At 43.1% G+C, this 15242-nt stretch overlaps 1 protein-coding gene across 1 annotated transcript; it reads left to right on the top strand.

Annotated features, from left to right (window-relative positions):
* Positions 1–9930: 9930 nt before the first annotated feature.
* LOC131104187 (uncharacterized) lies at positions 9931–13378 on the top strand. Its single transcript, XM_078787270.1, has one exon. It carries the CDS (start codon positions 10112–10114, stop codon positions 13058–13060), a length of 2949 nt encoding a protein of 982 aa, XP_078643396.1. The 5' UTR covers positions 9931–10111; the 3' UTR covers positions 13061–13378.
* Positions 13379–15242: the final 1864 nt, after the last annotated feature.

Raw genomic sequence — 15242 nt, 5'->3', positions numbered from 1 at the left:
AGCCTTTCATCTAAACGTACAGTCAACTCCTTGGCAAGACCCCCTAAAAATGACCCCAACAACCTGTTATTAGTCGTTTTCAACAGGTCCCCATCTTTTCAACCTATGAGGAAGGGTTGGGCTATCTTCTAAAGCAGGGATTCCCAAAGTGTGGGCCGCAACCCCCTGGTGGACCGTGGTGGTGCTGCAGGTGGGCCATGAGAGGTCATTAAAAATATGATTCATTTTTTATTGTAAAATATTTATTGCACGATTTAAAAAATATATTTATAGGCCTAAGTAATAACCTATTAAGTGTTATTGACCTGTCACAATATTTTAGGAACCTTATGATTGGAACGTAGCTCTCTGGTCATCATGCCGGTCTTGGATGCAGTTATGAAAATTATGATAGGGGTGCTGGAGCCTATCCCAGCTGTCTTCGGGAGAGAGGCGGCGTACACCCTGGACTGGTGGCCAGCCAATCACAGGGCACATATAGACAAACAACCATTCACACTCACATTCATACCTATGGACAATTTGGAGTCGCTAATTAACCTAGCATGTTTTTGGAATGTGGGAGGAAACCGGAGTACCCGGAGAAAACCCACGCACGCACGGGGAGAACATGCAAACTCCACACAGAGATGTGCGAATCGAACTCAGGTCTCCTAGCTGTGTGGCCTGTGCGCTAACCACTCGACTGCCGTGCAGCCAAGTCTGGAACCAATTAACAGCAACAAATGAGGAATAATGCTAGCATGAGTAAAAAATTGTGCATCAATTCGCCTACATTTCCCGGTTAGTGAAACTCCACACAGAGATGGCAGAGGGTGGGATTGAACTCGGGTCTCCTAACTGTGAGGCCTGCATGCTAACCACTCGATGACTGTGCAGCCACCCAAAAAAAGCATTATTATTAACATTATTATTCATTGATTAAGGTTATTAAGAACAGTTCTAGGGCTGCACGGCGGTAGAGTGTTTAGTGCGTAGACCTCACAGATAGGAGACCAGGGTTCAATTCCACCCTCTGCCATCTCTGTGTGGAGTTTGCATGTTCTCCCCGGGCATGCGTGGGTTTTCTCCGGGTACTCCGGAAACACTTCCAAAACTTCCAAAAACATGCTAGGTTCATTAGCGACTCCAAATTGTCCATAGGTATGAATGTGAGTGTGAATGGTTGTTTGTCTATATGTGCCCTGTGATTGGCTGACCTCCTCTCGCACGAAGACAGCTGGGATAGGCTCCAGCACCCCCCAGCGACCCTCATGAGGATAAGTAAAAATGAATGAATGAAGAACAGCTCTACTATATGACAGGTTCAAAATCTGCTTTTGCAGGATAAAAGCATTTTTGCGCCCTCTTCAGGAAGCAGCCTGCACTGCAAGCAGAGCTTCAGATAGCATTCTGGCTTTATAGCTCTTCCATCTAGTTTTACGGAGAAGGTTTAAGTGCAATTCAATTCACAATTTCCTCCTTTAGGTTCAATGATAGTCTATGAAATGTACCCACCGTGCACACAGCCTTCCTGCTCAATGACACAAAAAACCTTCAATTTTAGATTGCTTTAATCTGATTTAAATCGGGTTATAAGACTTTATTTATTTATCAACGTGGGAGGGCGGGAGTGCAGCTGGCTGCTTATGAGATGGAGAAAAGTGTTACCGGAGCGCCTGGATCAGAGGTAAAGGAACACCTCCAGAAAGACCAGGATAATCCTTTCTGTTTTGAATGGTTGCGCTTTAATGCTACGACCGACTAAAGTAAACAGTGGCTTTGATTAACGGGGAAAAGAAGTCAATTGGCCGTGGAGCGTGAAGTGGCGCACAAGGCTCCTTTTATATGCTCAGGGTGGGGGGGGGGGGGGGGGGGGGCAATGAGTGCAGGGGATACTTTGTCATAAAAGATTTTAAGAATTTTTACCTGTTAATACTTCACTTACCTGTGATGTTGGAAGCGTGAACCCGACCCTTTGGTCTCGATCTCGACGCATTTCATCTCGGCAGGCTTGAAGGTCACACGGAGCGGGTGATTGCCCTCCACTTGACTCCCATGCAACAGATTGCAGGTAAAGCAGATTTTCCGTTGACCCCGTGTGGCTCGGCGTGGGAACACGCATGATCAAATCCCCCCTAAAACCGCTGCAAGGGGAAGAAAACAAAGACATGAAACCGAAGGCTGGACTCCAGCATCAGGACTCCAGCCTCGAGTGTATAAAAAAAGACCAGGCAGGGAAAGCAAGGGTGCTTTTTTTTGCAGCTGCGCTGTAATAAGACCCGCTTACTTGTAGGTATACAGGGACCGCAGATAAACACGGACGTCTGTATTAGGTATTGTTGTCAGGAATAAATAATCTGGTTCTCATTCTATAATTTGGTTCTTTAAAATTCCCTTATCAGGAACAGGGTTCGATTCCACCCTCGGCCATCTCTGTGTGGAGTTTGCATGTTCTCCCCGTGCATGCGTGGGTTTTCTCCGAGTACTCCGGTTTCCTCCCACATTCCAAAAAAAAACATGCTAGGTTAATTGGCAAGTCCGAATTGTCCGTAATCAGGATGTGACGCTGTGACCAATATTTTCCATTCACAGTTTTTTGTGTTGTGGTATAGTTGCTTACATATTGGAGTTGTCACAAAAGCAAAAATAAGTTTTGTGTCAAAGTGAAAGTTATGCTCTCTTTTGTAGTAGTTGGGAACTGATATTTTCCTGAAACTTACCTACGTTCCACTGCTAACAATTACTAAGGAACAGAAAACGGTACAACAAACTTTTTTTTTAATAAAATACGGAAGGGCTGCATGGTGATCGAGTGGTTAGCACCTCACAGCTAGGAGACCAGAGTTCAATTCCACCCTCGGCCATCTTGGTGTGGAATTTGCATGTTCTCCCCGTGCATGCGCGGGTTTTCTCCGGGTACTCCGGTTTCCTCCCACATTCCAAAAACATGCTAGTTCCAAATTGTCCTTAGGTATGAATGTGAGTGTGAATGGTTGCTTGTCCAATGGTGCCTTGGTTAATGTCATTAATCCAGCCAAAACGGACTCTAACCAAGGAAGGTTTTTGTCATGCCAGTTTTGCATTATCGATATGTGCCCTGTGATTGGCTGGCTGGTGTACCCCGGCCTCTCGCCCGAAAACAGCTGGGATAGGCTCCAGCATCCCTCGTGACCCTTGTGAGGAAAAGCGGTACAAAATGAATGAATGAAGATTCCCTTATCCTTTATTCGAAACCCACTTAGAGTCCTCAGGGGGAGGATTTCTACAAAACCCAAAAGGAGTCATCATGCAGATTCAGAAACAAGCAAGTACAAGTTTAGGTCATCTGCTTAGCGACTTTAGCACTAATCCATGTTGTTAAGAGTGAAAATATGGAGTGTTTTTGTTTTTCCTTGCTTGTTTAGGGATGTAATAAGCAGATTAACCTTTTTGTTGTTTGTTCGGCACTCTTGACCTCCACCCTTCCGAAACCAAAAGCTGCATTAACTAACTAAGCACATGTAATCGCATAACCTAAATGAAGTATAAACATCATACATGACAACATGTATGTATAGTCTGCATGTTTTTAAAGACATACGCCTTTGTGTATTTTTAATGAATCATATCATTGAAGCTACCAGAGAATCCACAAAGGCTACGCTAATCCCCAGACCGTAGCCGGAGGCCGCACTCGGCAGCATAAGCTCCCCTGACGTTCCTGCTATCACCTGCCTATTTGACGCCATGCCATCCCTTTGGCGCTTTCAGCCACTCTCTCTCTCCAGCCGCTAATCCTCTTTAAGGACATTACCTGCTAATATGTCCATTCAGGAGGTATAAAAGCTCGGATATCTTTTTACCGCCATCGGCGGTGCGCTAAACATCCCATTAAAAAAAAAAAAAAAAAAAAGAGGAAGGAGGGGGATATTGTGGTTTTGACCCCTAAATACCATCCAGATGAAGGAGGGATGAGTTGAAAGACGGTTGGCCTTGAAGTTACAAGTCAAATGGTTCATATGGTTGACCCTTCTGTAATTAAGGAAAAGACTACACAGTGCCAATAAAGGAAGTATTAGAGTATTTTTTTTCCTGATTACAGAGTTTTTATCCACATACTGATTTTTGGCTTAAGCCCTTCACAGAAAAAAACAAAAAATTACAAAAAAAAATATTACAATACATTAAAATAATACTTTTGTAATATTATGTTAGAAAAACGGTGTCTTCATTTTTTAAGGTGTTGATTTGTGTTCAGGGGCTGCACAGTGGTCGAGTGGTTAGCGCGCAGACCTCACAGCTAGGAGACCAGGGTTCAATTCCACCCATTTCTGTGTGCTCCGGTTTCCTCCCACATTCCAAAAACATGCTAGGTTAATTAGCGACTCCAAATTGTCCATAGGTATGAATGTGAGTGTGAATGGTTGTTTGTCTATATGTGCCCTGTGATTGGCTGGCCACCAGTCCAGGGTGTACCCCGCCTCTCGCCCGAAGACAGCTGGGATAGGCTCCAGCACCCCCCGCGACCCTCGTGAGGATAAGCGGTAGAAAATGAATGAATCTTCATACTACATGTTCTTCTTGTGATATTTGGACTTTGTTCCCATAATATTTCTTTAATTTTTAACATTCCCAAAGCTACTGTAATTCTAGATTTAGTTGGTTTATCATTATATTACAACTTTATGGCAACTTCTTTAATATTTCAACTTAGGTTAATTGGCGACTCCAAATTGTCCATAGGTATGAATGTGAGTGTGAATGGTTGTTTGTCTATATGTGCCCTGTGATTGGCTGGCCACCAGTCCAGGGTGTACCCCGCCTCTCGCCCGAAGATAGCTGGGATAGGCTCCAGCACCCCCCGCGACCCTCGTGAGGATAAGCGGTAGAAAATGAATGAATCTTCATACTACATGTTCTTCTTGTGATATTTGGACTTTGTTCCCATAATATTTCTTTAATTTTTAACATTCCCAAAGCTACTGTAATTCTAGATTTAGTTGGTTTATCATTATATTACAACTTTATGGCAACTTCTTTAATATTTCAACTTAGGTTAATTGGCGACTCCAAATTGTCCATAGGTATGAATGTGAGTGTGAATGGCTGTTTGTCTATATGTGCCCTGTGATTGGCTGGCCACCAGTCCAGGGTGTACCCCGCCTCTCGCCCGAAGATAGCTGGGATAGGCTCCAGCACCCCCCGCGACCCTCGTGAGGATAAGCGGTAGAAAATGAATGAATCTTCATACTACATGTTCTTCTTGTTCTCATCAAAATGAAGATCTTGATATAACTTGCTGCAAAATCTAATACAAATATAATATGTAGAATTGCAATACTACTATTAATTTTCTGCCTGTTCTTCCTCATAGTTGATTGACCTAAAGAGGACCGCCCCCCACCAACTAAGTGGGCTTGTTCTTATGGCCTGCAGGCAGGGCAGCTGCTCATTTCACTGCTAATGTTGTGACACTGACATCACTTTAATGAGACAGCACTAATGAGTGCTGACAGCTCAGCCGGCACACCGCTCACTGCTTTTATATGCCCAGGCAACAGTGGCAGAGGTCGACCTCTACTGGCTAATTAGCGTTATTACATACAATTGTGTCCACTAGAGGGCAGTATTGTATCATAAATAGTCTGTAGTGGCTGTAGGGTGACGTCTATCCATTAGTAATTATGCTCTAAAACAAGAGTTGCCAGTGTTTTATAAGACCCTCAGAGTGGAATTAATCAAGTTAATCTCAACTACATATATAGGGGGGGGGGTCACAGAGCTTTGGGTACAAGTTAAATGTAAAATTAGATGTTGTGTTTACAAGTAAGTTTGGTGAACGTCACCATAAGCCTTTAATGTGGCAGACAGGAGAAAAAAAGTGTGCTTGATTTGCTCACCTGCACCAAACAGTTAATCTCGCCTCATTGGAGTTTTTTTTTTTTTAATTTGTGGTTATTTTAGCTATTTTTGATTTTATAAAATGTATTGGTATTTAGGACTGTCAAATTATTACATTTTTTAAATCAGATTAATCAGTTTTCAAATAATTCATCATGATTAATCACCTTGTCTGAAATATGCCCATTTTTACCTTTCATTTTTTAAATCAGATTAATCTGTTTTCAAATTAATTAATCGTGATTAATAACCTTTTCTGAAATATGTCCATTTTTACCATACCTTTTAAAAATCAGATTAATCAGTTTCCAAATTAATTAATCATGATTAATCACCATGTCTGAAATATGCCAATTTTTACCTGATTTTTATTGAAAGAAGGACAAGTTATCGGGCAGGATTATGTATTTTTGTATGTATCAACAGTGCCAAAAATTTAAATCATATTAAGAATTAACACACATGAAAATCTGAAAATCTATTTACCTAACACTGATTTATAATTCTTGCCTGAAGTCAGCTGGGATAGGCTCCAGCATACCAGTATGCGTCACTGAAGATGGATGGATGGTTCTTTAATAGCAGATTATTTGAATCATACTTGAACTGTTCTATTATGAGCACAGATGAGTTGCATTCAAAAGCACCGCGTCATGTAAAATGAATTCACATGTTTTTAGTGAATGCTATGAGATTTCCCAGAATCATTCAAAGCAGTAAAATGTACTGAGCATTAAGGGTTACAAAGTGAGTGACAAGACTATCCACTTATTGTTTTTATTTGCAGAGTTTAGTTTAATTTAGTTTCAGACCGGGGTCACCAACCTTTTTGAAACAGTGCGTTACTTCTTGGGTGCTGATGAATGCGAACGGCTACCAGTTTGATAAACTTTTCAAATAGCCAATTGGCTCAATTTGCCTTTAACTATCTGTTATTGTGAATAATTATATTTATCTACCCTACTGCAATGCTTATAAAGCTAGCAGTTAGCTAACATGACATCTCCGCTATGAGCAGTACGCTAAACACACTGAACTAGCATGCTAACAATATCCATTAGTGGCAATGCTAGCGAGGCTAACTTAGCTCCACAGTTAGCAAGCAGATCGGCGGCTGAATCCCAACACACTCCAATATCTCGGTGCATACCGCGTTAAGCATGGCAGGAATGAAAAACAACCAGGTTACTCACGTTTTTAAGCGCACACTGTTTGTCGAACATCAAATGTTACGACAGCTCTGAAACCTGCACGGCTGCTCTGGTGCATTCAGGTGCCCGGCTCGTGTCGTAAATGGGAGCTGCGTTTAATCGTGTTCACTTAAAAGCAGGGGGGATGTTTTCATGTATTTTTTTTTTAAACCTGTGTAATGTCATTTTACATTGTGCTATATAGTTGTACGTATAGCAACAGTTTGACCCTGGAACAAAGTATATTTGATTAAATATGTGTTTAAAATCATAGACATTAATATATGTAATAAAAAATACATTGTAATTTGTATTTAAATTGCTCTCTACCATGTTTAAACAATATAAAATAGACTTGTTTATTTTTTAACCTCTTTTTTCAGCAGGAAATAAAGTCAACTTGAACAAACAACAACAATAACTTCATCTCCAGCTGCCATCCCAGGAATGGTTTGTACCGTCCTTGCCAAAATAAATGAATTCATTTACATAACAATAACAACAAATCCACTCTGTACTGTTCTTTGACCTTCACCGACTCCACATTGACAACATCCCCTCCAGAGGATAGAACGTTTGCATGTTTATGAGCGTACTTATGTGTCTCCTTTGTGAGTCAAGCAACCAATATTTGAAATTATGAATCATGACATGACCAAGCACACTCGGACATGTATGTACTATGTATGTATATATGTATGTTTGTATGTATGTGTGAGTAAAGTTTACCCTACAGACAGTCCCGGCAATCACAAACACGCCATAATAATATGAAACGACAGCCTCTGAATTTGTGCACGAGCCAGTTGGAGCCGCAACCAGGCGTGTTTTCATCCAGCCACGGGCGTGAGTCATCCATCGCTGCTCTGCAAATGCATTTGCTTTGGTGCACACACCAAGCGCCTTCCTCGATTCCTGGATGATTTACAGGGAATTTACATTCCTGGGTTTTTTTTCGGTATGAGGTACATTATTTAAAAAAAAAAAAAAAAAAACTTAAAAACCTTAAACTGTATTATGGAAAGCAGGAAGTGAACAAATATTTACTACGGTTACTACGGTACCCATTATGTTATTGTATGGTCATATCACCTCGTACTTTGGTACGAGGTGCATTATTAAAAAAAAGACAAAAAAAAAACCTTAAACTGTATTATGGAAAGCAGGAAGTGAACAAATATTTACTACGGTTACTACGGTACCCATTATGTTATTGTATGGTCATATCACCTCGTACTTTGGTACGAGGTGCATTATTAAAAAAAAGACAAAAAAAAAACCTTAAACTGTATTATGGAAAGCAGGAAGTGAACAAATGTAACAGTTACTGATTGTACCAAGTACCAAGATGGAGGGGTAGGATTTAATAAGCTTTGCTTCTTCCTACTCCTTTTGGACATGTGGAACTGTCATCTGATTCTGTGATGCATTCAATTGTAATCTGATGCACGTTCAAATGAAATTAAACCATTACCATTACCATTTTTTTTAGTAAAAACACCAGAAAAAGCCCATCCATCAATCTTCTATACTGCTTATGAAGACCTTAGATAAATACATGCTGCTCTTCAAATCAAATCAAACTTCAAATCACAAAAGAGGGACAATTCTTCAGCAGGATGAAACTCCCTCTCACACCTCAGCTTCCACAAGAAGATCCTGATTGTGAAGAAGGTCAAGATGCTCCAGGATTGGCTAGCCAGGCACCAGACATGAACATTACTGAGCATGTTGACTTTTTGTTCTGATGCTAGTGTTTTTAAAGATAAATCTCGTTACCACATTTTTTAAAGAAGATTTTAACATTCATTTTAACTTAAATTGTGAGTAGTTACTGAGGAACCGATGAAGAACCAATGAGGAACTCATGACTAAGCCACATACATTTAGAGTGGTTACTGAGGAACTGACGAAGAGCTGATGAGGAACTAATGACTAAGCCACATAAATTTAGAGTAGCTACAGTGGAACTGATGAAGAACCAATGAGTAGCTCATGACTAAGCCACATAAATTTAGAGTGGTTACTGTGGAGCTGATGAAGAACCAATGGGGAACTCATGACTAAGCCACACCAATTTTGAGTAGTTACTGAGGTACCGATGAAGAAACAATGAGGAACTCATGGCTAAGCCACATAAATTTAGAGTGGTTACTGAGGAACTGACGAAGAGCTGATGAGGAACTAATGACTAAGCCACATAAATTTAGAGTAGTTACTGAGGAACTCATAAAGAACCAACGAAGAACTCAATGACTAAGCGACATAAATTTAGAGTGGTTACTGAGGAATTGATGAAGAACCAACAAGGAACTCATGACTAAGCCACACCAATTTTGAGTAGTTACTGAGGAACCGACGAAGAACCAATGAGGAACTCATGGCTGAGCCACATACATTTAGAGTTGTTACTGAGGAACTGATGAAGAGCTAATGAGGAACTCATGACTAAGCCACATACATTTAGAGTAGTTACTGAGGAACTGACAAAGAACCAATGAGAAACCCGGGACTAAGTCACATAAATTTAGAGTAGTTACTGAGGAACCGATGAAGAACCAATGAGGAACTCATGACTAAGCCACATACATTTAGAGTCGTTACTGAGGAACAGATGAAGAACCAATGAGGAACTTATGACTAAGCCACACACTGTACATTTATAGTAGTTACAGAGGAAGTAATCATAAACTAATGAGGAACTTATGAGTACAGGTAGTTACTAAGGAACTAATAAACAGTATAATCATAGGAACTAATGAGTAGTATTTAGGATTAGGTAGGTTTGTTACTCATTAACTGTAATATTGTGTACTTTGTTGTGAAGTGTTAGCGTTATTATTTATTGTTCCTACAACTTGGACAAGCTTTTTAGGCGCCGCTCTGGTGGCAGCCTGCTACAGCAGCTCTCGCTCCTCGCTGAGTTCTTTTCTTCTTTATTCTGTCTTTTCATTCTTTTTCTAGGTTATTCTTAAAGGATCTGCTTAGTAATTGCTCAGTTCAACTGTCCACCATAGTGACAGTGTTGAGCTGGCATTTCTCATATAATTTTTTCGACAATGTTTTCGACCGCACGCCGAAACTCTATTGTTTACAGTAGGGACCAGCTGTTGGCGCTCCGCAACACAGCGGCGCTGCCCCACAAGAGGCTCGAGGTTCCCCGGGAGGTAAAGAGGAGACGACGGGGAAGCCGTGCCGGAGCCCAATGCCGCGACAAGAGGAGGAGATACAGACCAGTTCTCCCGTCCATCATCATGGGGAACGTAAGATCTCTCCCCAATAAGATGGACGAGCTAGCGGCGCTGACCCGGCATCAGAGGCAGTTCCGGGAGTGTAGCGTCATGTTGTTTACGGAAACGTGGCTGGATACACGGACCCCAGACACGATCGCTACACTACACGGATTCACACTACTGCGGGCGGACAGGACAAAGGAGAGCGGTAAGAGGAAAGGAGGCGGGCTGGCAGTGTTTGTGAATGATAGATGGTGTAACTCTGGGCACATCACTATTAAAGAGCAACTCTGCAGCAAAGACATTGAACTGTTAGCCGTTAGCATGAGACCGTACTATCTGCCGCGGGAATTCTCGCACGTTATCGCGATAGCGGCGTACATTCCCCCCTCTGCTAACGCCGACGCGGCCTGTGACGTCATCCACTCTGCCGTGGGCCGGCTACAGACACAACATCCGCAGGCTCTCCTTCTTCTCTCAGGTGATTTCAACCACGTTTCTCCATCCTCCACCCTGCCCACCTTCACCCAGTATGTCACCTGCTGCACCAGAGACAAAAAAACACTGGACTTGTGTTATGCCAACACCAAGGAGGCATACACCTCAACAGCACTTCCTCCCCTGGGTAGATCAGACCACAACCTGGTTCATCTCCAGCCTGTGTACAAACCCCTGGTACGCAGGCTGCCAGCTGTGTCCCGCACAGTGAAGAGATGGTCTGATGAAGCCGACGAGGCTCTGAAGGACTGTTTCAACACAACAGTGTGGGAGGAACTCTGCCATCCTCATGGGGACGATATAGACAGTCTCACTGACTGCGTCACAGACTACATAAACTTCTGTGTGGAAAACACTGTACCCACCAGGACTGTACGGTGTTTCTCCAACAACAAACCGTGGATTAATCCGGACATAAAGGCTCTCCTAAAGGAGAAGAAGAGGGTCTTTAAGTCAGGAAATAGGGACGAGCTGAAGGCTGTGCAGAAGGAGCTGAGGAGGAAAATCAGGGAAGGGAAGGACTGCTACAGGAAAAAGATGGAGGAACAGCTGCAGCAGAACAACGTCAGAGGAGTCTGGAGAGGCCTGAAAACCATCTCTGGCCACAAGGGGCCCGACTCCCAGGCTGCTGGGGACCAGGCGTGGGCTAACGATCTAAATCTTTTTTTCAACAGGTTCGATCAACCATCTGCCCATCCCCCAGCCCAGCACCTTCTGCCGAAACTCCTGCCGAAACTCCCCCCATCGACACCTCGAGTGGACAGCCCTACCCCCACCTCCCCCTCCTGCACACAGCCATCCCCCACCACTTCTCACCTCATCAGCTCAACCTCCTCACCAACCTCCCCCCTCACACAGGGCCCCTGCTCCAACCTGACCCTCACAACATCCCAGGTGAGAAACCAGCTCCGGAAAACCAAGGCGAGGAAGGCGGCGGGACCAGACGGCATCAGCTCCAGGCTCCTGAAGTCCTGCGCGGACGAGCTGTGCGGGATTGTTGAGCACATCTTCAACCTGAGCCTGAAGCTGGGGAGGGTGCCACAGCTGTGGAAGACATCCTGCGTGGTTCCTGTCCCCAAGACGCCGCACCCCAAGGACCTCAGCAGCTACAGGCCGGTGGCACTTACATCACACCTGATGAAGACCCTGGAGCGGCTGATCCTTGACCATCTCCGTCCCCTGGTGGGTCCTTCGATGGACCCGCTTCAGTTTGCCTATCAACCTGGCACTGGGGTGGACGACGCCGTCATCTTCCTCCAGCACAGAGCGCTCTCTCACCTGGAGAAACCTGGGAGCACGGTGAGAATCATGTTCTTTGATTTTTCCAGTGCGTTCAACACCATCCAGCCAGCACTTCTGAGGGACAAGCTGGAGCACACAGGGGTGGACCTGCACCTCACATCGTGGATACTGGACTACCTCACCAACCGTCCACAGTATGTGAGGACACGGGACTGTGTGTCCGACACGGTTGTCTGCAGTACGGGGGCTCCGCAGGGAACGGTCCTGGCTCCGTTCCTTTTCACCCTCTACACAGCAGACTTCTCCTACAACACACCAACCTGCCACCTGCAGAAGTTCTCTGACGACTCTGCAATTGTTGGCCTCATCACAGATGGGGACGACTTGGAGTACAGAGGACTGACACAGGACTTTGTGGATTGGTGCCAGCGAAACTGCCTCCAGATCAACACGGGGAAAACCAGAGAGCTGGTGGTGGATTTCCGCAGGCGCATCCACTCTCCTCCAACACCAGTGAACATTCAGGGAATCGACATTGAGATGGTGACATCTTACAAGTACCTGGGTGTTCATCTCAACAATAGACTGGACTGGACTCATCACACGGAAGCACTTTACAGGAAGGGCATGAGCAGACTCTATCTGCTCAGGAGACTGAGGTCTTTTGGAGTGCAAGGGGCACTCCTCAAGACGTTCTATGACTCTGTTGTGGCTTCAGCCATTTTCCAGGGAGTGGTCTGCTGGGGCAGCAGCATTTCGGCTGCGGATAGGAAGAGACTGGATAAGATCATCAGGAAGGCCAGCTCTGCACTGGGTTGCCCTCTTGACCCAGTGGAGGTGGTGGGAGAGAGGAGGATGTTGGCTAAGCTATCATCCATGTTGGAGAACGACTCCCACCCCCTGCAGGACACTTTGACAGCACTTGAGAGCTCCTTCAGCGATAGACTGCTTCACCCCAAGTGTGTGAAGGAGCGATATCGCAGGTCTTTTCTTCCTGCAGCTGTCAGGCTGTACAACCAGCACCGCTCACAATAGACTTCTACACTGCTATGTACATCTGTGTAATACTTGCTTTTAGTCAGTATAGTTACTCCAGACCCCATTCACTGTACAATATCTGATAAACCTCCATGTGCAATATTAAGGGCTCTAAATGCAATATACTAAGTTCTATGTGAAGTATTTCCATAATGCCTCATATTAACTCTCTAACAGGATCTCAGTGTATAGACTGGTCATATATCTCATCTTGTTTCATATTATCTACATACTGTATTGTATATAACTCTGGGAAAAACTGATGATTTTGTTAATACTTGGGTTGTTTATATTGTTTATTTTTCTATATTGTGTATTTTTGTACTGCTTAACTGACTCTGTACTCTTGCTGCTGTGCAATACAAATTTCCCCACTGAGGGACGAATAAAGGCATATCTTAATCTTAATCTTAATCTTAAGCTTGAACTGTACTGCAGTATGTAGAAATACACTGCTGTATTCCTTCTCCTGATGGTAAATGAAGTTGGACTTCAACATTTTTTTTAATAATTCTCACATTAGCTGTGTAAAGGGCACACTTTATTAAAAAAAAAAAAGTCCCTCACTGTGGAATTCAATTAAGCATCTCCTTGCCAATTTATCACGTGTGATAATGTGTTGGCGTCCAGGCAGCTGATCTGCATGCTGCAGTTCTAATGAAAAGGTCTTCATCCCGCTCAATTAAAAACCTCCTTCAATTAAAAACCAGATATTACGCCCATACTTTTAATTTGAGCCGTGGAACTAATCAGAAGCAAATGTGATATTTTTGGGTGGGAGTGAATGAGAAATTTCAACTTGTGCTGGTTTTGCTGCTCGCTCTCAACATGCTAATGGGAGGTTTGAAGGATCTGAGCAGATTGGTGGTCATTTGTGATGAATGAGACTAATCAGTTCTCGATGAAGAAACGTCGCTGATTAAACAAGAAGCTATTGGACTAATGTAAGGAGCGTTTGCAGCAGGCCTCACATGGACTCACCCGGGTCAAATTGCTTCAAAACGGAGATGGTTTGGTCAGGGGCGTCACTAGGTTCTGAGGACGGAGATGCACAGGATATGAATGAATGTAGTAGATATTCCAAAAAATCCAAAAATATAAATAAGGAACAAGAACCGGGATATAACTTTCCCACTTTTGTACAGATTTAGTAGAGATACTCAATAGTTTTAGGCCACCATTAAATGTACACAAGTACACACAATCTACACATCAAAACCGCTGCTCAAGCTCTGCAACCATTATGTCCAGTGGACAGTCATCAATGATATCATAATCATTATTATATTATTCATTAGCCTATTATTATTACTATCGTCATTATTCTTCTTCTGAATTTCTTCATAAATTGAGAGTAGTTACTGAGGAACTGATGAAGAACCAATGAGAAACCTGTGACTAAGTCACATAAACTTAGAGCAGTTACTGAGGAACCGATGAGGAACCAATGAGGAACTCATGACTAAGCCACATAAATTTAGAGTGGTTACTGAGGAACAGATGAAGAGCCAATAAGGAACTAGTGACTAAGCCACATAAAGAGTAGAGTAGAGTAGTTACTGAGGACCAATGAAGAACCACTGAGAAACCTGTGACTAAGCCACATACATTTAGAGTAGTTACTGAGGAACCGATGAAGAACCAATGAGGAACTCATGACTAATCCGCGCAAATTATGAGTAGTTACTGAGGAACCGATGAAGAACCAATGAGGAACTCATGACTAAGCCACATAAATTTAGAGTGGTTACTGAAGAACTGATGAAGAACCAATGAGGAACTCATGACTAAGTCACATAAATTTAGAGTAGTTACTGAGGAACCAATGAGGAACTAATGACTAAGCCACATAAATTTAGAGTAGTTACTGAGGAACCGATGAAGAACCAATGAGGAACTCATGACTAAGCCGCACAAATTATGAGTAGTTACTGAGGAACCGATGAAGAACCAATGAGGAACTTATGACTAAGCCACATAAATTTAGAGTGGTTACTGAAGAACTGATGAAGAACCAATGAGGAACTCATGACTAAGTCACATAAATTTAGAGTAGTGGAACCAATGAGGAACTAATGACTAAGCCACATAAATTTAGAGTAGTTACTGAGGAACCGATGAAGAACCAATGAGGAACTCATGACTAAGCCACATACATTTAGAGTAGTTACTGAGGAAC

This window comes from Doryrhamphus excisus, linkage group LG20, assembly GCF_037039965.1.
Source record: "Doryrhamphus excisus strain RoL-2023G ecotype Guam linkage group LG20, RoL_Dexc_Guam_v1.1, whole genome shotgun sequence".
NCBI classification, from domain to species: Eukaryota; Metazoa; Chordata; class Actinopteri; order Syngnathiformes; family Syngnathidae; genus Doryrhamphus; species Doryrhamphus excisus.
Note: the sequence above shows the minus strand (reverse complement) of the source record. Positions and strands in the feature narration are given on the sequence as shown.